The sequence below is a fragment of the Bufo bufo genome, chromosome 9 (assembly GCF_905171765.1).
Source record: "Bufo bufo chromosome 9, aBufBuf1.1, whole genome shotgun sequence".
Lineage (NCBI taxonomy): Eukaryota > Metazoa > Chordata > Amphibia > Anura > Bufonidae > Bufo > Bufo bufo.
This window is the reverse complement of record NC_053397.1, coordinates 216,582,943-216,610,852: the sequence shown is the minus strand read 5'-3', so window position 1 is coordinate 216,610,852 and position 27,910 is coordinate 216,582,943. Positions and strand designations below refer to the sequence as shown.

Below are 27,910 nucleotides of genomic sequence, written 5' to 3'. Positions count from 1 at the left end.
GATTGACAGGACTAGACATCAGCATGCTGTGGGCAGAGCTGTGTCCTAGCGTATGCACTACGTACTGTAGCCTTTCCATAGTAAGAAGAGTGTATTTCTATGTTTAGGAAGCTAATATACATATTACTGATTTATTTATAAGCACCGTATATGGTTATAAAGAAGCCAGTAATATGTGTTAGCTTTCTAAGTATAAAAAAACTATTTTGCTCTATGTAGTAAGGCTGTAGCCTGGAGATAAGTGGTCAAACCTTGCATGTAGCGACCTTAAGTTCAAGTCCCAGGAGAGACTTGTATATGTATTTTTTTGTTACTTTTCTCTCTTTCATTTAACCCATAATAAAGGGCCTTATAATAGCCTTACTATATTGAGAATAGTGTTTTTTTATGCTTAGAAACTTAAAACATATTACTGGTTTATTCACAGGCACAATATATGATTATACAGAAACCAGCAATATGTATTTGCTTTCTAAGCATAAAAAACATTATTCTCAATATGATAAGGCTATAGATTTTTATTATGGGTTAAATGAAGGAGATCGCTACAGACTAGGTTGACCACTTACCTTCAGGCTACATCACATTGGGGACTGTGGTTTTTCTATACTTCGAAGGCTAATACATCTTACTGGTGTCTTTATACCCATATATTGGGCCTGTGAAGAAAGCAATAATATGTATATTAGCTTTCTAAATATAGAAATCCACTCTCCTCATGGTAAGGCAACAGTACATAGTGTATATGGTATGTACATGCTAGGACACAGCTCTGCCCTCATAATGCAGATGTCTAGCCCTGTCAGTCAAGGGGAGGAGACAGTGTGCAGAGCACTGGGGTGAAACAAAAGCAGTGCTCCAATGATTCAGCCCCACCCTGTGGTGCTCCAACTCGCTTATTTGCGAGCCATACACATTATATATATCTAGGCTTAACGTGCCGATTTCAGCGTAACCAGCCAACCTGGTATGTGGTCTTTTAAGACTCCGGCAATGGCAGATGTTGAGGAGATAAAGATTGGGCAGTTGGATTTCAATATGCCCAATCCTTTTGTTCTCGGAAAGATATGCAACCACAAGAGGTGGTCGGGAGACTTGGCCATCGGCTGACAGCTATCTTATGTTTATGACCAGCTTTGTATGCCTGCCATTCAGATGAATGGACTTCCTGTAAACATGGACAGCTTGAGTCCGCAAGAACTGGAGTTTCAGAGCAGCATTCATTTTATTTTTTGTTTTTTTTACTTTTTCTGGAAAAACCACTTCTATGATCTCCATATATCGCACCATAAGACAACCCCTCTAACATTGCATGTGGTTCATAAACACACCAATTAATATGCTTTTTGTTGCAATAGCATTCCGTTTTACAGTTTTTCGGGGGGGGGGGGGGGGGGGGGGATGCGGGAATATGACTCCATGTATATACCACACTGTGAGGATGAGAACTAGGTTACCTGCAACATCTGGCTGGTGCTATGTTTTATGTGTAAAATACAAACCTCGACAAATGTATTGTGTGATCCAGGCTTGGAGCTGGGGTTGCACACAGACTTGAACATTCATTTTCTTATCTTTCCTTAGAAGTTTTTAATTTTGTTGCATGACCGTTGCATAAAAGTTTGCAAATCTTAATGTATAGAGGAAAAGAAGTTGCATGTCAGTCTTGCGTACATACGATTGTTGAGCCACTCGACGCAGTGCAATGGCCTGATGATCCCTAAAATGGCCATCACCACAGGGCAGTCACAGGCCCATCATCCAGATAAAAGCTGGTCTGTGTACGTTCTATATAATAGGGATTTTATACAAGGATGCATTTGTTTCTAATAGTCAGTGATCATTTTTGTTGCATTGTGTATAGCAAAACGGGCCCTCTGCATTTGAGTTGTTGTCCAAAGCAAACAATCAGATCACTTTTATGCACAATGTGTGCGAGGAGACAGCAGATCGTATGCCCAACCATCTACTAGAGCTGGGATGGCCAACCTGAGGCTCTCCAGATGTTGCAAAACTACAGCTCCCATCATGCCCGGACAGTCTACAGCTATCAGCCTACAGCAGGGCATGGTGGGAGTTGTAGTTTTACAACAGCTGGAGAGCCGCAGGTACTAGAGGCTGCACTGCGGCAAAATGGCAACACCCAAGGCAAAACTAATACTGTTCTTTGGTTAGTGCAGTGTCTGAGGTAGGCTTGTGCTTATATACTCCAGTCAGTCTGAACAAGCAGAGCCAAAGTGTAAAGTATGGTGGACTCCAGTTAAAGGGGTTATCCAGAGTTAGGGGGATTTGCCTTTTTTCCAGAATGGATGTCACGCCTGTCTATGAGCTGTCTGGTAATTGTAGTTTACCCCAATTTACATGAATGAGACTGAAGTCATAGCCCCTGGAATAGAGTGGCCAACACCAAATAAAATAAATAATGGGTAGGCAGTACCCCTAGGAGGTGATTTATATGTTAAACGCACAAAATTACTAACTTTTAGAGGAAAGCATCTGTACGACATTGCTTATCCTTTTTATACCTTTTTTATTTTTTATTTCAGCATTAGACTTTCCAATTATTTTGTTCCGCTTTGACTCCTCTAACCAGAAGAATTTTGGAGCCGTCCTAGTTTTGAGGGCGACTTGGAAACCCCATACAGGATCGCAGGAGGGGTTGCGGAAATAAAAACGTGTTGATTTGCCTTTAAAACATCATTATATTGGGGCATATGTCAGACACTGAGTGACAGATATCAGCCAGGTATACTTTTCTTACCATCATTTATCTCTTCCTAGAGGCTGCGAGAAGAGACCTTTGTTTCCACCTGTTTGGTACCATTTTCGGTAAATTCGCCGTTGTAATGTTTTCTGTGAGGTCTCCCTGTTTGCTGAGTTTCATGCTTGAGATGCTGTCATTTAATGCACCCCAATTATTTTATTAAAAAATAATAATAATCTGGTTTACTGCACATTATTTGGCTGACTTGATCGCAGCATCTGGTGAGTCTAACTAAAGGGATAAAGTCTTGTGCATTATGATGTCCCTGCCACACACAGTTATTGTGCTTTTTAGGAGCATGTATGGTTATCATGGGTGCAGCAACCTTAGCAGTTATGAGGCTCAGGCCTGACGTATTTTGGGAAAACCAAGATGGGAGCTTTCTGCTATTGTGAGGGGGCCCTATAAATTCTAATTGTACCCTGCGGGCGATGTATTCTACTGTATGCCTTCTGTCCCCTATGAACATGAGGAGTGGAGCATATACAGTACAGACCAAAAGTATGGACACACCTTCTCATTCAAAGAGTTTTCTTTATTTTCAGGACTATGAAAATTGTAGATTCACACTGAAGGCATCAAAACTATGAATTAACACATGTGGAATTATATACATAACAAACAAGTGTGAAACAACTGAAAATATGTCATATTCTAGGTTCTTCAAAGTAGCCACCTTTTGCTTTGATTACTGCTTTGCACACTCTTGGCATTCTCTTGATGAGCTTCAAGAGGTAGTCCCCTGAAATGGTTTTCACTTCACAGGTGTGCCCTGTCAGGTTTAATAAGTGGGATTTCTTGCCTTATAAATGGGGTTGGGACCATCAGTTGCGTTGAGGAGAAGTCAGGTGGATACACAGCTGATAGTCCTACTGAATAGACTGTTAGAATTTGTATTATGGCAAGAAAAAAGCAGCTAAGTAAAGAAAAACGAGTGGCCATCATTACTTTAAGAAATGAAGGTCAGTCAGTCAGCTGAAAAATTGGGAAAACTTTGAAAGTAAGGGCTATTTGACCATGAAGGAGAGTGATGGGGTGCTGCGCCAGATGACCTGGTGTCACGGAACCATGAACCAGACGTACAACAAGAGATAAGTGAAAATAAGAAGGCTTTATTGAAAATAAAGCTGTAAAGCAAAAGTCCAAACGAATGGTGAAACCGAAGCAGAGTCTTTGAGAGGCCAGAGATCAGGAACCAGAAGGGTAGTCAGACGAAGCCAGGATCAGGAACCAGCAGGGTAGTCAGACGAAACCAGGATCAGGAACCAGAAGCAGCAGCAGTCTTAGAAGCATGTGAACACAGGAGGACCAAGCAAGGAACTGAAGCCACAGACCTCCTATATATATGAGCTAGGCATCCAGCTCCTCCCAGTGGGAAGGAGGAGCCGCAGGGTGGAAGGCTACAAGAAACCCAGAAACCAAGATGGCCGCCAGCACATGTCAAACGAAGGAGAACAGCAAGAAGGTAAGACCATGACAGTACCTCCCCTCAAGGGCCCCTCCTCCGCGGAGCAAAAAACGGTTTCTGAGGGAAGCGTGCGTGGAAGGCTCGGAGCAAGGCAGGAGCATGGACATCTGCGGAGGGAACCCAGGAACGCTCCTCTGGACCATAACCACGCCAATGGACCAAAAACTGCACCCGACCGCGGACCAGGCGTGAGTCCAGGATATTGCTCACCTCATACTCCTCATGATTGCCCACTCGGACCGGACGAGGCCGAGGAAGTGAAACGATTACACACCAGTGGCTTCAACAGGGAGACATGAAACACGTTAGAGATCCGCATGCCAGGAGGAAGCGCAAGGGCATAGGCTACCGGGTTTACCCTGCGAAGCACTCGGAAGGGACCAACAAAGCGAGGCGCCAGCTTGGGAGTGGGCACTCGAAGGTTGAGGTTGCGGGTGGACAACCATACACGGTCTCTGACCTGGTAGGAAGGAGCAGGCGCTCGTCTGCGATCAGCCTGGAGTCTCTGGCGCTGCGCAGAGGCCTCAAGGGACTTCTGGATCTGTACCCAAGAAGCACGTAGGACGGAAAGGTGATCCTCCACCGCCGGAATATCCTGGGGAGAGAATACCTCCGGTAACACGGCAGGTTGGAACCCATAATTGGCCATGAAGGGAGACGTCCCAGAGGAAGAGTTCACCGCCGTGTTCCTGGCAAACTCAGCCCAAGGCAGAAGGTCAACCCAATTGTCTTGGTGATCGGAGACATAGCAACGAAGGAATTGCTCCAAGGCCTGATTGGATCGTTCTGCGGCCCCATTGGACTGAGGGTGGTAGGCCGAGGAGAAGGAGAGATGAATCCCCAACTGGGAGCAAAAGGCGCGCCAGAACCTGGACACAAACTGACTCCCCCGATCCGACACAATCTCCTTGGGCAAACCGTGCAACCGGAAGACCTCCCTGGCAAAAATCGTGGCCAACTCTTGTGCAGAGGGTAACTTCTTGAGAGGAACACAGTGGCACATTTTGGAAAACCGATCCACAATCATGAGAATGACCGTATGGCCTCGGGATGCAGGGAGGTCCACAATGAAATCCATCCCCAGGTGTGACCATGGGCGCTCCCCGGTGGCTATGGGTTGCAGAAGGCCCAACGGAAGGTGCCGAGGGGACTTACTCTGGGCACAAACGGAGCATGCCGCTACATATGCGGCGATGTCGGAACGTAGGGAAGGCCACCAGAACAGACGTGAAACAGCCAAGGACAGCTGATTCTTTCCAGGATGCCCCGCGGTCTTGGAGTTATGGTAGGTTCGCAACAACCGAGTGCGCAACTCCTCAGGCACAAAAACATCTGCCGTTGGGTCTCCCAGAGGGAGCACCAGATTGAGCCGCCAAAATCTGCTCACCCAGAGGAGAGGTCAGGCTGGTGCGAATGGCGGCCAGGATCTGATTCGGAGGTATGACCGAAGTCGGAATCGACTCCTCCCTGGACAGCTCGGAGTACTGCCGTGATAGGGCATCCGCCCTGATGTTCTTGGAACCGGGTAGGTAGGAGACCACGTAATTAAAACGTGACAAGAACAGAGCCCATCTGGCCTGACGTGGTGTCAATCTCTTAGCCTCAGAAAGGTAGGTCAGATTCTTATGGTCCGTCAGGATGAGAACCGGAACCACCGAACCCTCGAGCAAGTGCCTCCATTCTTTAAGGGCCTGCACGATGGCCAATAACTCCCTGTCACCAATCTGATAGTTGCACTCCGCGGAAGACAGTTTCCGGGAGTAAAACCCACAAGGAAGCAGAGGACCCTCTGGTGTTCTACGCTGAGACAGAAGGGCGCCTACTCCCGTCTCAGACGTGTCCACCTCGAGGACAAAGGGCAACCCAGGGTTGGGATGCGACAGAATCGGAGCCGACACAAAAGCGGACTTTAGGGCCTCAAAAGCTCGGATGGCCTCGAGCGGCCAGACCTGGGAATTACTGCCCTTCCTGGTCAGATCCGTGAGAGGCTTGGCCAGCATGGAAAAGTCCCTGATGAACTTCCGATAATAATTGGCGAAGCCCAAAAAGCGCTGCAGGGAACGAAGACCACTGGGCTGGGGCCACTGTAAGACAGCCGAAACCTTCTCAGGATCCATGGAGAACCCCTCAGCGGAAATGATGTAACCTAAGAAGGTTACCTGGGATCGGTGAAATTCGCATTTCTCAAGCTTACCGAACAGCTTGTTCTCTCGTAACCGTTGCAACACTCGTCTGACATCAGAATGTGGGCCTCCATGGATTCAGAATATACCAAGATGTCATCCAAATAGACCACCACACACTGCTGCAACAGGTCACGGAAAACATCGTTGATGAATTCCTGAAAGACTGCGGGCGCATTGCACAACCCAAAGGGCATAACCAAGGATTCATAATGACCGGTCCTGGTGTTAAACGCGGTCTTCCACTCATCGCCCGCCTTGATCCTTACCAGGTTATATGCCGCCCTCAGGTCGAGTTTGGTAAAGACCGTGGCCCCTTTAAGGCGATCGAACAGCTCGGAAATCAAGGGTATCGGGTAAGCGTTCTTGATCGTGATGCGATTGAGACCCCTGTAATCGATGCAAGGCCTCAACTCACTGCCCTTCTTTTTCACAAAGAAAAATCCAGCCCCTGCCGGGGACGAGGATTTGCGAATGTGTCCGCGTGAAAGCGCCTCCCTCACGTACTCCTCCATGGCCTCATTCTCCGCTACCGACAGTGGATAGACCTTGCCACGAGGAGGAACGGCACCAGGTTGTAACTCTATGGCACAATCGTATGGGCGGTGCGGAGGTAGGGCAACCGCGCGCACCTTATCGAATACATCCCGGTACTCCTCGTATTCAGGAGGCAACAGAGAGTCCGAGGAAGTACACAGCAACTTGACAGACCCATGGATGCAACTAGTCCCACACTGCGGTGACCAAGAGAGGATCTCGGCCGATCTCCAATCGAAAGTCGGATTATGCTTCTGGAGCCAGGGGTACCCCAAGACCACCGAGTAGTGTGGAGACGAAATAACCTGGAGACAGACCGACTCTCTGTGAACGGCACCAATGGCTATCCCCACTGGAAGGGTCTCATGAGTCACGTGTGACGACAGAAGGGGTCTGCCGTCTATCGCCTCAAGAGCCAGTGGGGAACCTCGAGCCTGCAGAGGAATGGAATTGGCGGCAGCGAACACACTATCAATGAACAAACCACCAGCACCCGAGTCCACCAACGCCTGGGTCGTCACCGAGCCCCCGACCCAGGAGAGGACAACAGTGATCAGTGGTTTGTCAACACGGGAAACCGGGGACGAGGAGACTCCACCCAAGATCTGCCCCCGACAGGATCTCAGGTACGAGCGTTTCCCGGACGGTTCGGACATGCCAACCGAAAATGCCCACCGAGACCACAGTACATGCATCGACCCTCGCGTCTCCGGAGTACCCTCTCCCCCTCGGACAGGCGAGCAAACCCCAGCTGCATGGGTTCACCCCCAGACAAGTCATCCCCAGGAGGCGTGGGAGGAGAGGGAGGCACGGGTGGGACAGCAAACGTAGGCGCCAATCTGTTAGAAGACCTCCGCAGGCTCTCCTTAAAGGAAGGTCTCTCCCTGAGTCTGGTGTCAATCAAAATCAGGAAAGAAATAAGAGACTCGAGCTCCACTGGTAGGTCCTTAGCTGCAATCTCATCCTTCAAGGCATCCGAGAGACCATGAGAGAAAGCAGCGACCAGAGCCTCATTATTCCAGCCCACCTCTGCTGCCAGGGTACGAAACTCAATGGCGTATTCAGCTACGGATCGTGAACCCTGTCTGATGGACATAAGGAGCTTCGCAGCAGAGGCAGCACGAGCCGGCACATCGAATACCTTCCGGAGAGAAGCAACAAAACCGGAAAACTCGGCAACCACCGGATTGTTGTTCTCCCATAAAGGGCTGGCCAAGGCCTTGTCCGAGAGCAGCGAGATCAAGAAGCCCACCTTTGATCTCTCAGTAGGAAAGGCATGTGGCAGCAACTCAAAATAAATGCCCACCTGGTTAAGGAAACCTCGGCACTGAGTTGGCTCTCCCCCAAAGCGCTGTGGAAGAGGGGCAGAACCGGTCATACCCCGAAACACCGCAGGCGCAACAACAGGTGTCGGGGTAGACTCTGGCGCAACAACCGGAGCGGCAGTAGGAGCGACAACCGACCCATCGGCAATGGGAGCGAAATGAGCCGTGCGTTCAAGCAGGGTTTGCAACGCCACAGCGAACCGACCCAACAGGTGATCCTGCTGATCAAGTCTGGCAACCAGCATGGGTAGCGAGGATGGCCCTGTACCGTCAGAACTCATGGCTTGGTCCTAATGTCACGGAACCATGAACCAGACGTACAACAAGAGATAAGTGAAAATAAGAAGGCTTTATTGAAAATAAAGCTGTAAAGCAAAAGTCCAAACGAATGGTGAAACCGAAGCAGAGTCTTTGAGAGGCCAGAGATCAGGAACCAGAAGGGTAGTCAGACGAAGCCAGGATCAGGAACCAGCAGGGTAGTCAGACGAAGCCAGGATCAGGAACCAGCAGGGTAGTCAGACGAAACCAGGATCAGGAACCAGAAGCAGCAGCAGTCTTAGAAGCATGTGAACACAGGAGGACCAAGCAAGGAACTGAAGCCACAGACCTCCTATATATATGAGCTAGGCATCCAGCTCCTCCCAGTGGGAAGGAGGAGCCGCAGGGTGGAAGGCTACAAGAAACCCAGAAACCAAGATGGCCGCCAGCACATGTCAAACGAAGGAGAACAGCAAGAAGGTAAGACCATGACACCTGGCCTCCACAGTCACCGGACCTGAACCCAATCAAGATGGTTTGGGGTGAGCTGGACCGCAGAGTGAAGGCAAAAGGGCCAACAAGTGCTAAGCATCTCTGGGAACTCCTTCAAGACTGTTGGAAGACCATTTCAGGGGACTACCTCTTGAAGCTCATCAAGAGAATGCCAATAGTGTGCAAAGCAGTAATCAAAGCAAAAGGTGGCTACTTTGAAGAACCTAGAATATGACATTTTCAGTTTCACACTTGTTTGTTATGTATATAATTCCACATGTGTTAATTCATAGTTTTGATGCCTTCATAGTCATGAAAATAAAGAAAACTCTTTGAATGAGAAGGTGTGTCCAAACTTTTGGTCTGTACTGTACAGTCGTGGCCAAAAGTTTTGAGAATTACATAAATATTGGAAAAGTTGCTGCTTAAGTTTTTATAATAGCAATTTGCATATACTCCAGAATGTTATGAAGAGTGATCAGATGAATTGCATAGTCCTTCTTTGCCATGAAAATTAACTTAATCCCAAAAAAACCTTTCCACTGCATTTCATTGCTGTCATTAAAGGACCTGCTGAGATCATTTCAGTAATCGCCTTGTTAACTCAGGTGAGAATGTTGACGAGCACAAGGCTGGAGATCATTATGTCAGGCTGATTGGGTTAAAATGGCAGACTTGACATGTTAAAAGGAGGGTGATGCTTGAAATCATTGTTCTTCCATTGTTAACCATGGTGACCTGCAAAGAAACGCGTGCAGCCATCATTGCGTTGCATAAAAATGGCTTCACAGGCAAGGATATTGTGGCTACTAAGATTGCACCTCAATCAACAATTTATAGGATCATCAAGAACTTCAAGGAAAGAGGTTCAATTCTTGTTGAGAAGGCTTCAGGGCGTCCAAGAAAGTCCAGCAAGCACCAGGATCGTCTCCTAAAGAGGATTCAGCTGCGGGATCGGAGTGCCACCAGTGCAGAGCTTGCTCAGGAATGGCAGCAGGCAGGTGTGAGCGCATCTGCACGCACAGTGAGGCGAAGACTTTTGGAAGATGGCCTGGTGTCAAGAAGGGCAGCAAAGAAGCCACTTCTCTCCAAAAAAAACATCAGGGACAGATTGATCTTCTGCAGAAAGTATGGTGAATGGACTGCTCAGGACTGGGGCAAAGTCATATTCTCCGATGAAGCCTCTTTCCGATTGTTTGGGGCATCTGGAAAAAGGCTTGTCCGGAGAAGAAAAGGTGAGCGCTACCATCAGTCCTGTGTCAGGCCAACAGTAAAGCATCCTGAGACCATTCATGTGTGGGGTTGCTTCTCATCCAAGGGAGTGGGCTCACTCACAATTTTGCCCAAAAACACAGCCATGAATAAAGAATGGCACCAAAACACCCTCCGACAGCAACTTCTTCCAACAATCCAACAACAGTTTGGTGAAGAACAATGCATTTTCCAGCACGATGGAGCACCGTGCCATAAGGCAAAAGTGATAACTAAGTGGCTCGGGGACCAAAACGTTGACATTTTGGGTCCATGGCCTGGAAACTCCCCAGATCTTAATCCCATTGAGAACTTGTGGTCAATCCTCAAGAGGCGGGTGGACAAACAAAAACCCACTAATTCTGACAAACTCCAAGAAGTGATGATGAAAGAATGGGTTGCTATCAGTCAGGAATTGGCCCAGAAGTTGATTGAGAGCATGCCTAGTCGGATTGCAGAGGTCCTGAAAAAGAAGGGCCAACACTGCAAATACTGACTCTTTGCATAAATGTCATGTAATTGTCGATAAAAGCCTTTGAAAGGTATGAAGTGCGTGTAATTATATTTCACTACATCACAGAAACAACTGAAACAAAGATCTAAAAGCAGTTTAGCAGCAAACTTTGTGAAAACTAATATTTGTGTCATTCTCAAAACTTTTGGCCACGACTGTACACCCAACAGAAGGTTCAAATGTGTGCATAGAGCAGTGATCAGCAAGCTCCAGCTCCCAGCATATTTACTGACTTCTGTAGGCAGCCGAGCAACATGCATTCTGGGAGTTGTACTGTCTCAACAGCTGGAGTGCCAGAGGTAGCTGGCACTTGGCCTAAAGCAGGCATGCTCAACCTGCGGCCCTCCAGCTGTTGCAAAACAACTACAACTCTCAGCGGGGTTAAAGGGTTTTTCCGGGTTCAGGATATTGATGAGTTATCCCAGGGATCTGCAAACTTCGGCACTCCAGCTGCTATGAAACGACAAGGCGTATGTGCCTGCATTTCTGAGAAAAATGATTGTTTTAATATATGCAAATGAGCCTCTCTGAGCAACAGGGGCGTTGCCGTTACACCTAGAGGCTCTGCTCTCTCTGCAACTGTCTCTGGCCTCTGCACTTTGACAGGTACGGGCGGTGAAAACGTTATCACGCCTGGTCCTGTCAATCAAAGTGCAGAGCCTCTAAGTGTAATGGTAACGCCCCCGTTGCTCCGAGAGGTTCATTTGCATACATTATAACACAATTTTTCTCAGTACTGCGGGGACATATGAACATGGGACCAACACAGATGCCTTCAGCTGCCACGCGCACATGTAACAGGTCAGCCAGTGTCATAGGGACAAAACTGCTGACAGACGCCCTTTAAACCTTTGGCTGATTATCGCCGGTTGTGATGTAGCAGTAACAACATTGCGATTTTATACCACATGGCCACACGTTCCCTGCCTTAGGCTAGGACCATGCAGCGACACTTAGCTGTAACCTTAACGTCGTCATTGGTCACTTTCCAACGGTCGCAAACAATACACCTAGGTCACGCTCTTTGTAATGGTCGCCGCCACCTTGTTTCATTCCCATTTGGGGACATTGAGCCCACTGTAATCCAACCATTTTTCATATCTGACCATTGTCCCTATGCATCCTTAGTTTACAGACTCATCCTCTCCAGCACATAAACTATTTGACACAGGAAAAAGTCGCATGTGGTTGAGGAACGACTGGGAACTGCACAGCAAATTGTGCAGTGCTTCTGTAGCCTAGGATGCAGCAAAAAATAAAAATCAGCTATAAGCTCTGCAGAATCCAGGTGTCATTCTACAGCTAATAAAAGCCGGCGGCACTAGGACCCGACTGTCAATTGCCGCAACAGGAGGACATGGATGACGTCAGCGCAGCTTCCCCGTCAGTCTGCCGGCTTCTTGCTGTAATTCGTAGTCTGAAGGAGGAAGTCCCGCCCTCTCGTCGGCTGCTTGGTTGCCGGGGCAACAGAACGCTGGCCGGGGTCTGATCGTGGCGGAGCGGCGGCAGGTAAGGTTTCCGCTGTGTAAAGTTTATCATGTATGAACTGTGCCATTGTAATAACTGTCAACGATACATGCTGAGCTGCCATGGCAACCGGTGTGTAAATGTATAATGGATACAATGTAGCAACCCAAGTTCTGTGTGGTGTGTACCCAATGATCTCCAGACTGACAAATAACTACAAAAAGATACCAGTCAGCAGAACTCTACCTCACCCGACCCCCCCCCCCCCCCCCCAGGCACATCAGATACCAGTCAGCAGAACTCTACCTCACCCGACTACCACAGGCACATCAGATACCAGTCAGCAGAACTCTACCTCACCCGACACCCCCCCCCAGGCACATCAGATACCAGTCAGCAGAACTCTACCTCACCCGACCCCCCCCCCCCCCCCCCCCAGGCACATCAGATACCAGTCAGCAGAACTCTACCTCACCCGACTACCCCAGGCATATCAGATACCAGTCAGCAGAACTCTACCTCACCCGACTACCCCAGGCATATCAGATACCAGTCAGCAGAACTCTACCTCACCCGACTACCCCAGGCACATCAGATACCAGTCAGCAGAACTCTACCTCACCCGACTACCCCAGGCACATCAGATACCAGTCAGCAGAACTCTACCTCAACCGACTACCACAGGCACATCAGATACCAGTCAGCAGAACTCTACCTCACCCGACCCCCCCCCCCCCCCCCCAGGCACATCAGATACCAGTCAGCAGAACTCTACCTCACCCGACTACCACAGGCACATCAGATACCAGTCAGCAGAACTCTACCTCACCCGACTACCCCAGGCATATCAGATACCAGTCAGCAGAACTCTACCTCACCCGACTACCACAGGCACATCAGATACCAGTCAGCAGAACTCTACCTCACCCGACTACCCCAGGCACATCAGATACCAGTCAGCAGAACTCTACCTCACCCGACTACCCCAGGCATATCAGATACCAGTCAGCAGAACTCTACCTCACCCGACTACCCCAGGCATATCAGATACCAGTCAGCAGAACTCTACCTCACCCGACTACCACAGGCACATCAGATACCAGTCAGCAGAACTCTACCTCACCCGACTACCCCAGGCATATCAGATACCAGTCAGCAGAACTCTACCTCACCCGACCCCCCCCCAGGCACATCAGATACCAGTCAGCAGAACTCTACCTCACCCGACTACCCCAGGCATATCAGATACCAGTCAGCAGAACTCTACCTCACCCGACTACCCCAGGCACATCAGATACCAGTCAGCAGAACTCCACCCCACCCGACCCCCCCCACCCCCCCCAGGCACATCAGATACCAGTCAGCAGAACTCTACCTCACCCGACTACCCCAGGCATATCAGATACCAGTCAGCAGAACTCTACCTCACCCGACTACCCCAGGCACATCAGATACCAGTCAGCAGAACTCTACCTCAACCGACTACCACAGGCACATCAGATACCAGTCAGCAGAACTCTACCTCAACCGACTACCACAGGCACATCAGATACCAGTCAGCAGAACTCTACCTCACCCGACTACCCCAGGCACATCAGATACCAGTCAGCAGAACTCTACCTCAGCAGAATACTACCTACCCCAACTTCCCAGTTCACATGTGTCAAAATGTGACTCCCAAATTTCTATTGAATTTACAATTTTGTATATTAAAGGGGTTCTGTCACCCCATTAAACCTTTTTTTTTTTTTCTTTAATAATAATCCCTATAGTGCGATCTCTTCCGGGTGTATGCGATGATGTCATCGACGCAGGCGCATTGAGGATGGAGCGGTCGAGCAGAGCGGCCGCCTCTCAGTGCGCCTGCGCCGATTGAAGCCAGGTACGGCGCAGGCGCGTGATTTCAAATTCTAACAGCGCCAGCAGAGAAGGATTCCCTTCCCTGGCCCTGTCAATCAGCATGCCGAGGGGGCGTCATTACCATCGGAGGATGCGGCTGCTACCAGCAAGTAGCCGCCCTACTTGCTGGTAGCAAGGTAATTAGCATATTTTAAAAATCGTTTTTTAGCTAAATCTACTGAACCAAAATTATTAATTTGATTATGTATCATGAGATCGCACTATAGGGATTATTATTAAAGACAAAAAAAAAAAGGTTTAATGGGGTGACAGAAACCCTTTAAATTGAAGACCTTTTTAATTCATAAAAATTGTAATAAATAATAATCACCCTCCCACTTCCGACTTCTATGTCAGAAACAGTGGAACAGGAGGACATGGATGACCGGCTTTTTTGCTGTAATTCTTAGTCTGAAGGAGGAAGTCGCGCCCTCTCGTCGGCTGCTTCTTCATAACTATGGCACTTATTCTGACCACCATATTTCTTTTGGAGTAAATACTTTGATAAATCTCCTGCTTCCCCCTCACACAGTGTATTATAAAACTGTCTGCCTGCAGTCGCCTCTAGGGGGAGCTCAGTGCATGGGAATGAATACAGTTACATTGACTTGAATAAAAGCTGTAAAAATTCTATTTATTAGTGAAAACTGATGGAAAATGCAGTAAATTGATGTCTGGAACATGAGTAGTAGTCCGCCTTCTCCCAGGGGAGTTGCATAATCTGCCTCTATGGTATGTGCACCACTGTGCATTAGAGGTTATGGAATTGCTGGTAAGGGTATTTTCACACTTGCGGCAGGACGGATCCGACAGGCTGTTCACCATGTCGGATCCGTCCTGCGGCTGTTTCGCCGTGCCCCCGGGCCGCCGCTCCGTCCCCATTGACTATAATGGGGATGGGGGCGGAGCTCCGGCGCAGCACGGCGGTGCACGGCTTAAGGCCGCCGGACTAAAATTACTGCATGTCAGGTTTTTTAGTCCGGCGGCTTTCTCCGTGCACTGCCGTGCTGCGCCGGAGCTCCGCCCCCATCCCCATTATAGTCAATGGGGACGGAGCGGGGGCACGGCGAACAGCCACAGGACGGATCCGACATGCTAAACAGCATGTCGGATCCGTCCTGCCGCAAGTGTGAAACTAGCCTTAGCTGGATGCTCCAGGACTGTGTCCCATAGGAATACACTGAGCCACAGAATGGATATAACGCCCATATATTACTATATTACAGCCTAAGGGTGCCGACGCGATTTTGCTGTAGAAAATTTCTGCAACTCCGTGTGCTTGCCGCCGAAACAACCCCATTCAGATGGAGCTGATTTTCAGTCGCAGAAACTTTTTACAACAAAACATGACGCGTTTCACAGGAGAGAGTTCACACAACTGGGGGAATCTCGCAGCAGCACAATTGATGCAAAAGCGGCAGAATGCATGTTCTTTCTGATCACATTTATTATTATCACGTGATATCACAGGTCGTTTTGCTGTGAGATACATTGTAGCTACCTCAGAAATTGAAGGATGAATTTCTAACCAACCCGTCTCGCTTGTTGGCGGTATTGTGGGTATCTAAGAAACCGACCGCTCTGGTGTTACATTCCCTCGGGTAGCCAGTCTGTCCAGTCTGAGCAGTGCAGGCGCCGTGCACATTCCTGGTGCTAATTGTTTTTTCTGTGTTTCTAGTTATCTATGAGTTAATAGAGACAGGGGTGCAGCATCACCAATGAGGCCAGGTGAGGCGATTGCCTCAGGCGGCAAGACCTAGAGACAAGTGGGAATATCTCTCTATAGTCAATTGTATCACAGTATGCCTTAAACAGTACGGCTGGAGGGGTTGGGCGCCGTTTCAATTCCTGCCTCAGGCAGAACAAAGGCTAGTTGCACCCCTGAATAGAGAGGGACCCCCAGTTCATCTACTAGCCAGAGTGGAGCCCCCCCCTTCCCGATCCACAGGACTCGACAGGTGTGTGTATTGTAAGGACAGACCATCGGCTTCAATAGCAACTGTGTAATGCTTCATTTCTCCTGTGGTGGCGCTGCAGTAAAATTGAAGACTTGCTGGCAGGATCACACACAGTTTACAGCTGGTTGTTTGGGGTCCCAGCAACGTCACTGGAAGGTTTAATCTGATACAAAGTGACACTTACCTGAAGCTATTTTCTCTAATGTAAGGATACAGAATCTTCTGTGTGTCACACGAGCCACGTTTTTCCACTGTGGGGCAATTATTTCTTATGTTAGGCATTAATTTAATTAGTTAATATATATTTTTATTACTACCCTGCAGTGATATCACCCTAATATTCGTAGCAATGTCCGACGCCGCGAAAGACAAGGCCGCTCGCCTGCTGAAGAAGAGGGGGAGTATTTCGTCTCTGAGCAGCCATGAAGTCAGACCACGGGAAAACCTCAGCAAACCTCGGGAATCCAGAGAGTGAGTAGATCTGATGGTTTATTGGGAAAGAAGTAGATTTACACGGAAACTTCTCCATGACATGTCCGTCAGAAATCATGACCACATCTGCAGATACACGACTGTTGGTGAAGATTAGACAATGTGTCATACAACTAAGAAACAATAAATATTCAAAATCCACTATTATTTTCCTTTCAGCTCAATGAGTACAGTGTCTTATATCGACGAGCCAGGACATCATGATGACATCACCCGTCCAGCAGTGCAGATGGAAAACACCTACCAGTTAGGTACTGAATATGATTTGAGGATAATTGGCAATAATATAAATCCTATGGTAATGCCACCTATGTACAAGAATATAACTAGTATAATACTGCCTCCTATGTACAAGAATATAACTACTATAATACTGCCTCCTTTTTATATGAATATATCTACTATAATACTGCCTTCTATGTACAAGAATATAACTACTATAATACTGCTCCTATGTACAAGAATATAACTAGTATAATACTGCCTCCTATGTACAAGAATATAACTACTATAATACTGCTCCTATGTACAAGAATATAACTACTATAATACTGCTCCTATATACAAGAATATAACTACTATAATACTGCTCCTATGTACAAGAATATAACTACTATAATACTGCTCCTATGTACAAGAATATAACTACTATAATACTGCTCCTATGTATAAGAATATAACTACTATAATACTGCTCCTATGTATAAGAATATAACTACTATAATACTGCTCCTATGTACAAGAATATAACTACTATAATACTGCCCTCTATGTACAAGAATATAACTACTATAATACTGCCTCCTATGTACAAGAATATAACTACTATAATACTGCCTCCTATGTACAAGAATATAACTACTATAATACTGCCCTCTATGTACAAGAATATAACTACTATAATACTGCCCTCTATGTACAAGAATATAACTACTATAATACTGCTCCTATGTACAAGAATATAACTACTATAATACTGCTCCTATGTACAAGAATATAACTACTATAATACTGCTCCTATGTACAAGAATATAACTACTATAATACTGCTCCTATGTACAAGAATATAACTACTATAATACTGCTCCTATGTACAAGAATATAACTACTATAATACTGCTCCTATGTACAAGAATATAACTACTATAATACTGCTCCTATGTACAAGAATATAACTACTATAATACTGCTCCTATGTACAAGAATATAACTACTATAATACTGCTCCTATGTACAAGAATATAACTACTATAATACTGCTCCTATGTACAAGAATATAACTACTATAATACTGCCTCCTACATCCAAGAATATAACTACTATAATACTGCGCCTATGTACAAGAATATAACTACTATAATACTGCTCCTATGTACAAGAATATAACTACTATAATACTGCTCCTATGTACAAGAATATAACTACTATAATACTGCTCCTATGTACAAGAATATAACTACTATAATACTGCTCCTATGTACAAGAATATAACTACTATAATACTGCTCCTATGTACAAGAATATAACTACTATAATACTGCTCCTATGTACAAGAATATAACTACTATAATACTGCTCCTATGTACAAGAATATAACTACTATAATACTGCCCCCTATGTACAAGAATATAACTACTATAATACTGCTCCTATGTACAAGAATATAACTACTATAATACTGCTCCTATCTACAAGAATATAACTACTATAATACTGCTCCTATGTACAAGAATATAACTACTATAATACTGCTCCTATGTACAAGAATATAACTACTATAATACTGCTCCTATGTACAAGAATATAACTACTATAATACTGCTCCTATGTACAAGAATATAACTACTATAATACTGCCTCCTACATCCAAGAATATAACTACTATAATACTGCGCCTATGTACAAGAATATAACTACTATAATACTGCTCCTATGTACAAGAATATAACTACTATAATACTGCCTCCTATATATAAGAATATAACTACTATAATACTACCTCCTATGTACAAGAATATAACTACTATAATACTGCCTTCCATGTACAAGAATATAACTACTATAATACTGCTCCTATGTACAAGAATATAACTACTATAATACTGCCTCCTATGTACAAGAATATAACTACTATAATACTGCTCCTATGTACAAGAATATAACTACTATAATACTGCCTCCTATGTACAAGAATATAACTACTATAATACTGCTCCTATGTACAAGAATATAACTACTATAATACTGCTACTATGTACAAGAATATAACTACTATAATACTGCCTCCTATGTACAAGAATATAACTACTATAATACTGCCTCCTATGTACAAGAATATTACTACTATAATACTACCTCCTATGTACAAGAATATAACTACTATAATACTGCTCCTATGTACAAGAATATAACTACTACAATACTGCCTCCTATGTACAAGAATAGAACTACTATAATACTGCCTTCCATGTACAAGAATATAACTACTATAATACTGCCTCCTATGTACAAGAATATAACTACTATAATACTGCCTCCTATGTACAAGAATATAACTACTATAATACTGCTCCTATGTACAAGAATATAACTACTATAATACTGCTTCCTATGTACAAGAATATAACTACTATAATACTGCTCCTATGTATAAGAATATAACTACTATAATACTGCTCCTATGTACAAGAATATAACTACTATAATACTGCTCCTATGTACAAGAATATAACTACTATAATACTGCTCCTATGTACAAGAATATAACTACTATAATACTGCCTCCTATGTACAAGAATATAACTACTATAATACTGCTCCTATGTACAAGAATATAACTACTATAATACTGCTCCTATGTACAAGAATATAACTACTATAATACTGCTCCTATGTACAAGAATATAACTACTATAATACTGCTCCTATCTACAAGAATATAACTACTATAATACTGCTCCTATGTACAAGAATATAACTACTATAATACTGCTCCTATGTACAAGAATATAACTACTATAATACTGCTCCTATGTACAAGAATATAACTACTATAATACTGCTCCTATGTACAAGAATATAACTACTATAATACTGCCTCCTACATCCAAGAATATAACTACTATAATACTGCGCCTATGTACAAGAATATAACTACTATAATACTGCTCCTATGTACAAGAATATAACTACTATAATACTGCCTCCTATATATAAGAATATAACTACTATAATACTACCTCCTATGTACAAGAATATAACTACTATAATACTGCCTTCCATGTACAAGAATATAACTACTATAATACTGCTCCTATGTACAAGAATATAACTACTATAATACTGCCTCCTATGTACAAGAATATAACTACTATAATACTGCTCCTATGTACAAGAATATAACTACTATAATACTGCCTCCTATGTACAAGAATATAACTACTATAATACTGCTCCTATGTACAAGAATATAACTACTATAATACTGCTACTATGTACAAGAATATAACTACTATAATACTGCCTCCTATGTACAAGAATATAACTACTATAATACTGCCTCCTATGTACAAGAATATTACTACTATAATACTACCTCCTATGTACAAGAATATAACTACTATAATACTGCTCCTATGTACAAGAATATAACTACTACAATACTGCCTCCTATGTACAAGAATAGAACTACTATAATACTGCCTTCCATGTACAAGAATATAACTACTATAATACTGCCTCCTATGTACAAGAATATAACTACTATAATACTGCCTCCTATGTACAAGAATATAACTACTATAATACTGCTCCTATGTACAAGAATATAACTACTATAATACTGCTTCCTATGTACAAGAATATAACTACTATAATACTGCTCCTATGTATAAGAATATAACTACTATAATACTGCTCCTATGTACAAGAATATAACTACTATAATACTGCTCCTATGTACAAGAATATAACTACTATAATACTGCTCCTATGTACAAGAATATAACTACTATAATACTGCCTCCTATGTACAAGAATATAACTACTATAATACTGCTCCTATGTACAAGAATATAACTACTATAATACTGCTCCTATGTACAAGAATATAACTACTATAATACTGCTCCTATGTACAAGAATATAACTACTATAATACTGCCTCCTACATCCAAGAATATAACTACTATAATACTGCGCCTATGTACAAGAATATAACTACTATAATACTGCCTCCTATGTACAAGAATATAACTACAATAATACCGCTCCTATGTACAAGAATATAACTACTATAATACTGCCTCCTACATCCAAGAATATAACTACTATAATACTGCGCCTATGTACAAGAATATAACTACTATAATACTGCCTCCTATGTACAAGAATATAACTACTATAATACTGCTCCTATGTACAAGAATATAACTACTATAATACTGCTCCTATGTACAAGAATATAACTACTATAATACTGCCTCCTACATCCAAGAATATAACTACTATAATACTGCGCCTATGTACAAGAATATAACTACTATAATACTGATCCTATGTACAGGAATATAACTACTATAATACTGCCTCCTATGTACAAGAATATAACTACAATAATACCGCTCCTATGTACAAGAATATAACTACTATAATACTGCCTCCTATGTACAAGAATATAACTACTATAATACCGCCTCCGATGTATCAAAATATGAATCTGACACGGGTTGCACAATTTAACAAGCCCTTTGATCACTCAGATTAGCCCAGGTCAGATATTGTATAAAAACATTTGATGCCTCCTTAGGTCCCGTGCGCCGTTTTCCTGTGGCCACAGTCAATAATATTTTAAAGGACGTCCTGACAAGTTATCTACAGGAGGAGAAGTACGAGGCCGAGCTCTGTAGACAAATGACAAAGACAATCTCTGAGGTAGGTCATGAAGTGAACCTGCAGATGCTGAACAGAGCTATGGTCCGAAAAACAGATCCATCAACAGCAAAATCTTGATGGTTTCTTTTTTGAAATTTTTTTTAATGAGGAATAAACACTGAAAAATAAGTGAAATCAATAATAACTATTCAATATAAAGATGTAAGGAGGAACATTTCTGACTGTGGGGCCATGTTAATTAAAAGTGGAGTGTCACTTTAATTAAAGGAGTCATTTTTATATATTGCATCTTTTATCAATTACAGGTTGTGAAGGCCAGAGTCAAGGACCTGATGATCCCCAGATATAAAATCATTGTCCTTATCTACATCGGACAGCTGAGCGATCAGAACATGCGGGTGGGCAGCCGGTGTATCTGGGACCCAGCGTACGACACCTTCTCCTCCTACACCTTCAAGAACAGCTCCCTGTTTGCCCTGGCCAATGTCTATGCCGTATATTACGAGTAGGTGCCCGGCAAACGATGCCCAACAGAAGGATCATCACTCTAAGGCCTCCTGCACACGAACGTATTTTGCGTTCCGTATACTGGCCACTTTCTGCGTTCCGCATGCGGTCCGTATACGGAACCATTCATTTCAATGGGTCCGCAAAAGATGCGGACAGCACTCTGTGTGCTGTCCGCATCCGTTGCTCCGTTCCGTGGCCCCGCAAAAATTATGAGTCCTGTCCCATTCTTGTCCGTTTTGCGGACAAGAATAGGCATTTCTATAATGGGCCTCCTGTTCCGTTCCGCAAATTGCGGAAGGTACACGGACGGCATCCGGTTTTTGTGGATCCGCAATCTGCAGACTGCAAAAAACGGCACGGTCGTGTGAACAAGGCCTAAGGCTGGGTTCACACTTGAGCGTTTTACAGCGCGTTCAAACGCGCTGTAAAACGCTCAACACATGAAAACCAATGCTTCCCTATGGCCCTGGTTCTCACTTGAGCGTTTTACAGCGCTGAAAAACGCGCTGTAAAACGCCCTACGCTCAAACAAGTACTTGAGCTTCTTTGGGGCGTTTTGACGCGCGTTTGTGGCCATAGGACACTGCAGTCAATCACACAAACGCGCATTTACTATTGCAAAAAACGCGCGTCAAAAACGCGCGTTAAACGCGCATATCAAAGACGCTCAGGTCTGAACCCAGCCTAAGGCTTTTTTCACACAACTGTTTTTTTTTTTCCGTTTACGGGTCGTTTTTTGCGTTCCGTATACGGTCCGTATTCGGAACCATTCATTTCAATGGTTCCGCAAAAAAAAACGGAATGTACTCCGTATGCATTCCCTTTCCATATTTCCGTTTTTCCGTTCTGTTGAAAGATAGAACATGTCCTATTATTGCCCGCAAATCATGTACAGTGGCTCTTTTCAAGTCAATGGGTCCGCAATAAAAACATAACACATACGTCCGTATGTCTTACATATCTGTTCCGTTTTTGCGGAACCATCTATTGAAAATTTTATGCCCAGCCCAATGTTTTCTATGTAATTACTGTATACTGTATAAGCCATATGGAAAAACGTAACGGAAACAAAAAACGGAACAACGGATCCGTTTAAAACAGACCACAAAACACTGAAAGGGTCCATTCACACGTCCGTGTGGGTTTTGCGGATCATCGCCGGCACTAATAGAATATGCCTATTCTTGTCCGCTATTGCGGACAAGAATAGGGCATGTTCTATTTTTTGGGGGAATGGAAATGCGGACCCGGAAGTGCGGGTCCGCGTTTCCGGATTGGGCCCCATAGAAATGAATGGGTCTGCAATTCCGTTCCGCAAAATGAGGAGCGGAATTGCGGATGTGTGAATAGAGCCAAAAAGCCATACGGTCGTGTGAAAGAGGCCTAAGGGTTCATGCACACGGACATATTTTTTTACGTTCCGTTTTTTTACAGGTCCGTATGCGGAACCCTTCACTTTAGTGGGTCCATAAAAAAAGGAAATGACTCATTGTGCATTACATGTCCGTATGTCCGTTCCGCAAAAAGAATATAAAATGTCCTATTCTTGTCTGTTTTACGGACAAGGACAGTCAATGTTACAATGGATCAGCAAAATAAACTGATGCAATGCGGATGTCCTCCGTTTTTTAATTTGCGGATCCGTGTTTTGCAAACCGCAAAATACATACGGTCGTGTGCATGAGCCCTTGTGATGTATGTGTCACTGCAAACCCCTCATCAACTACCTCTCAGGGTTTTCTGGGGCTTGTAGTTCCACATTGTCCACCGAACCGCACTAGATGTTCAATTTCAAAGCGGATCCCCCCCCCCCCTTCCCCTGGGAGTCACTCGCTCTTGTCAAGTTTAATCAACCATTTCTGATATCAGTTTCTGGGAAAGCTGGGTCATTCCCATAGAGCTGTACATAGAGCTTTTCCAGACTTCAAAATGCCAAATCTGCTTAGTTCTGCAGTGATACATCATTCCCTTCTCATCTATGGCCGCATGCCTTGTCTCCTAGCAAGAGTCTGTACAGTGACTACCGTATTGGCTGGGACTCAGCTTTCCCAGCACAGGATAAACGGCATATATTAATTTTAAAGAGGTTGTACGTGGTTAGAAAAAAATGGCTGCTTTCTTTCAAAAAACAGCCCCACACTTATTGACAGGTTGTGTGTGTTATTGCAAGCCAGACCCCTTCACTTCAGTGGAGCTGAGCTTCAATACCAGACTCGACCCATGGACGGGTGGGGCACTGTTTTTGGAAGAAAGCAGACTTTTTTTTTTTATAAACCTGTGCAGCCTCTTTAATAAATCGACATCTGAGAATGACTCCAAAATGTATTCACTTTGGGATTTATAGTTCAGGGGACTTTTGCACTGACCGGCGGGTGCATATCTAGTAGGTTTTCGGATATTGATTGTCGACTTCTTTGTACAAAAATATTTATTATGTCATTGATGATGGAAAGCAGATAATGCACTTGTATGACGATACATCAGTGGAATAAAAATGTATGAAAAATTGCCTGAATTTTGCAATAAAAAAGATGCAATCCAATAAAACCTGAACTTTCCAATACAAGTGATTGATATGCTATAGGACGGAAATGGATAGGTCCCTTGTCCAAAGGCCTTAAGAGCCTAACAATAGTTAGAGAATCATCTTGAGTGGAGTTACCCTTTAAGGGGGTTGTGTGCAACTCAGAAACAGCACCGCTTTTGATTTTGTGACTGGGATTGCAGTTCAGCCACCACCAGCAACTTATTCCCCTCTCCATATTGAGAACATAGGCCGAGCATGCATGTGTGTAGGGAGCAGCCATCTGAAGTGTATGGCAGCTCCACTTAAGACAGACCCTCACCTGTTAGGAATATGGGGGTCCCAAGGTGAGGATCCTAGAGGTTAGGCCTTCACATATCAGGCATATATGGCATATCCTTTGGGTACTGACTGACTACATGAATATTTAAAACAGGAATATCATGCACACGAACGTATTTTTCTTCCGTTTCCGTTCCGTTTTTTTTTTTTTTTACAGGTCTGTATGCGGAACCATTCATTTCAATGGGGCTTGAAAAAAAACGGAAATGACTGTGTGCATTCTGTGTACGAACATCTGCATGTCCGTTCCGCAAAAAGAAAAAAAAAAAGAACATGTTCTATTCTTGTCCTTTTTGCAAGGACAGGCATTGTTACAATGGATCCGCAAAAAAAAAAAAACATGCAACATCGACATCACACGAATGTCATCCATTTTTTATGCGGATCTGTGTGCACGAGCCCTGACCAAGATCTACGCACGTTACCTTCTTCTGGCTGGGTGTCCAGAAACAGCATCACTCCTCTCCTTGTGGTTGTGTCTGGTATTGCAGGCAATCCCCATTCACGTGAATGCCCGTGGAGACCAAGGTGACATTTCTACAATGAACCCTCGTTCGAGGTCACCTCCTCTTCTTTGTAGCACCGGGGTCTTTGATTTGAACCTGATCAGAGTCAACTACTGCATGGAATTTGTATGTTTGTGTAGGTTTGTTAAAAAAAAAATATATATATGTTGCCTTTTCTTTATATATACACCTATAGGGGGCAGTATTATTATTATTATTCACTGATTTGAATGAATGAGACTTTTCCATCCAGCAAGTTCTGTATACTCTTTATTAGTCGTCTGTTCACACTTGAAACCTGAGGTCTGTAAATTTCACTTTTAACATGTTCATAAATCACTAGCACCGACGGAGGGGATATCAATTATTTGCACCCCGGCTATAGACACATATAATACACACACGTGGCTCTAGCACAGGGAGCTCAAGTCCTTCTTTTTGCAGCCGGTTTTGCAGCAGGCCGTTGTCAGCAGTTCATTTAGGTCGCGTCGCTCTTGAGCCGGGTTCTTCTTCGCCCCCCAGAACTCCTCGGAAGACTCTGTTTCCTGCAGGTTCTCCTGGTTCTGAGAGTTTATTCTCTGCACGTGATATTCCACTGGTCCCACCAAGTCCTCATCCACGGTGTGCGCGGCGAAAAGGTCTTCTCTGCCTGTGGACAACGCAACCTCCGTCAGAAATTGTATTGGACTGAACAAAGTTAAAGGGGCTCTCAGCTGGGGACAATATCTACTTGCTAGAGGGGTTCCTTGACAGCCCCCCCAGTGATCGGCCGTAATCTGGGGGGAAACCTGACAGAAAGGGCACATGCACATGACTCTGACCTGATACCGGCCGTGTGCGTTCTGCATTTTGCAGAACTGAACGTCCAGGCCATAATAGAGCAGACCTATCCTTAGGAAAATAATAGGACAGGTTCTATTTTTTTGCGGGGTCATTTCTGTTTTTTTGCGGAACAGACACGGACGAAAAATATGTTTGTGTGCATGAGCCCTAAGTGTTTAATGTCCCTGCAGCGCCACCACAGGAGAATTTAGGCATTACACAGTGTCCACTCAGATCAATGGGTTGTCCAACCTGCGGCCCTCCAGCTGTTGTAAAACTACAACTCCCACCATGCTTTGCTGTAGGCTGATAGCTGGAGGCTGTCTGGGCATGCTGGGAGTTTTGCAACAGCTGGAGAGCCGCAGGTCGGCCATCCCTGGAGTAAGGTATACATGACCATATCCATTTTGCAGTCGGATACAGTCCATGCGTATGCTACAATTTCGTTATAGGAATGCCAATAGACAAGAATAGGACACGCTCTATAATTTTCTGAACGGGCACACGGATGATCCAGTGCTATGCTCTACCCCCTGCACGAGGCATAGCCCAGTGTAATAGTTTTGCCTAGACTCAGTGTTCCTTTAAACAGGTCTACTTAGAGGGGTTGTGTCACCTCAGCAAATGGCATTTATCATGTAGACAAAGTTCCTACGTGGCACTTACTAATGCATCGTGATTCTCCATATTGCTTCCTTTGCCGGCTTCATTCATTGTTCAATCCCATTATACACTGCTCGTATTCAGGGGCTGCGGCCACATGTCTAACATGATAAATGCCATTTGCTGAAGTGAGACAACCCCTTTAAATAGAAAATATCTTTCAATGAAAAGGCCTGCATTTCAGATGAAACAAAATGCATTATAGCCCCTAATATTATACCTGCAGGGAGTGCAGGCTGCTCATATCTAGTGCACTTGCTTAGACTGCATTTATGAATAAATTCCTCTAGAGATGACATCTTATATTACTGTACACCGTGTGGTGATATAAAATAATAAAACGCCCGACGGTATGCATGCATCCTGCCCTCTGTATTCTATAAAGTACAATGTGCATGTAAGTGTTGCAAAAAAAAAAAAAAAGTGTTGTCCTGCTTTGCCACCTGGTGGATAGAAGTGGTATTGCAGCTCATATTACAGCCTACCAAGCATCTACACACTTACCAGCCATGTCTTGGGGCTGTCCAGACAAAAGCCTCCTCCAGCGGGATCCTCCGCAGGTGTAGATCACCGCCCTGATGAATTCCCTGCCGCAGAGCTTCACAAACTGTCCATCTGCTGTTACTTGTTCAGCTGCTATCAGGAGTGTGAGCAGGAGGCAGCAGACGGGTAGGACTCTCATGTCGGAGAATGATGGGTGGGCTCCAAAGTGGGACTGAATACAAGAAATCTGGAGGAGATGTGGAGAACTGGGAAATTCTGGCCAATTTATACCCAGAACTTCAACGTCCCATTGGCTGGAATTTTCTGTCAAATTTCTGTAATGCTTAATGGCGCATAATAACATGATACATCCAAGGGTCATAGGGTCGTTAAACTGCTACTTATCGCATTACTCCAGCTTCACGGATTTTAAGGAGCCATCACCGCCTGTGTGTAAACATTGAGATGGGGACGTTTTCTTCTTCCTACATACGTGCAATATTTATATGGAAAAACCTTTAAAAGTAAATGACTCCAGGACAAATGGAGAGCATTGACG

General features: G+C 44.5%; 3 protein-coding genes across 3 annotated transcripts in view; 2 read left to right on the top strand and 1 right to left on the bottom strand.

Annotated features, from left to right (window-relative positions):
• Positions 1-2,905, top strand: part of SGIP1 (SH3GL interacting endocytic adaptor 1) — a 104,181-nt gene extending 101,276 nt beyond the window's left edge. The window contains exon 26 of the mRNA XM_040407521.1: positions 2,547-2,905. The gene's annotated coding sequence lies outside the window, so the exon portion shown is untranslated. The remainder of the gene's footprint in view (positions 1-2,546) is intronic.
• A 13,329-nt stretch (positions 2,906-16,234) lies between these two features.
• DYNLT5 (dynein light chain Tctex-type family member 5) lies at positions 16,235-22,134 on the top strand. Its single transcript, XM_040407519.1, has 5 exons — positions 16,235-16,320; positions 16,441-16,587; positions 16,768-16,859; positions 21,416-21,540; positions 21,807-22,134. The coding sequence occupies exons 2-5, from the start codon at positions 16,466-16,468 to the stop codon at positions 22,008-22,010; spliced, it is 543 nt and encodes a 180-aa protein (XP_040263453.1). The 5' UTR covers positions 16,235-16,320; positions 16,441-16,465; the 3' UTR covers positions 22,011-22,134.
• A 3,659-nt stretch (positions 22,135-25,793) lies between these two features.
• On the bottom strand, positions 25,794-27,550 carry INSL5 (insulin like 5). Its single transcript, XM_040408622.1, has 2 exons — positions 27,373-27,550; positions 25,794-26,032 (listed from the first exon to the last, which is right to left on the bottom strand). Exons 1-2 carry the CDS (start codon positions 27,548-27,550, stop codon positions 25,794-25,796), a joined length of 417 nt encoding a protein of 138 aa, XP_040264556.1.
• Positions 27,551-27,910: the final 360 nt, after the last annotated feature.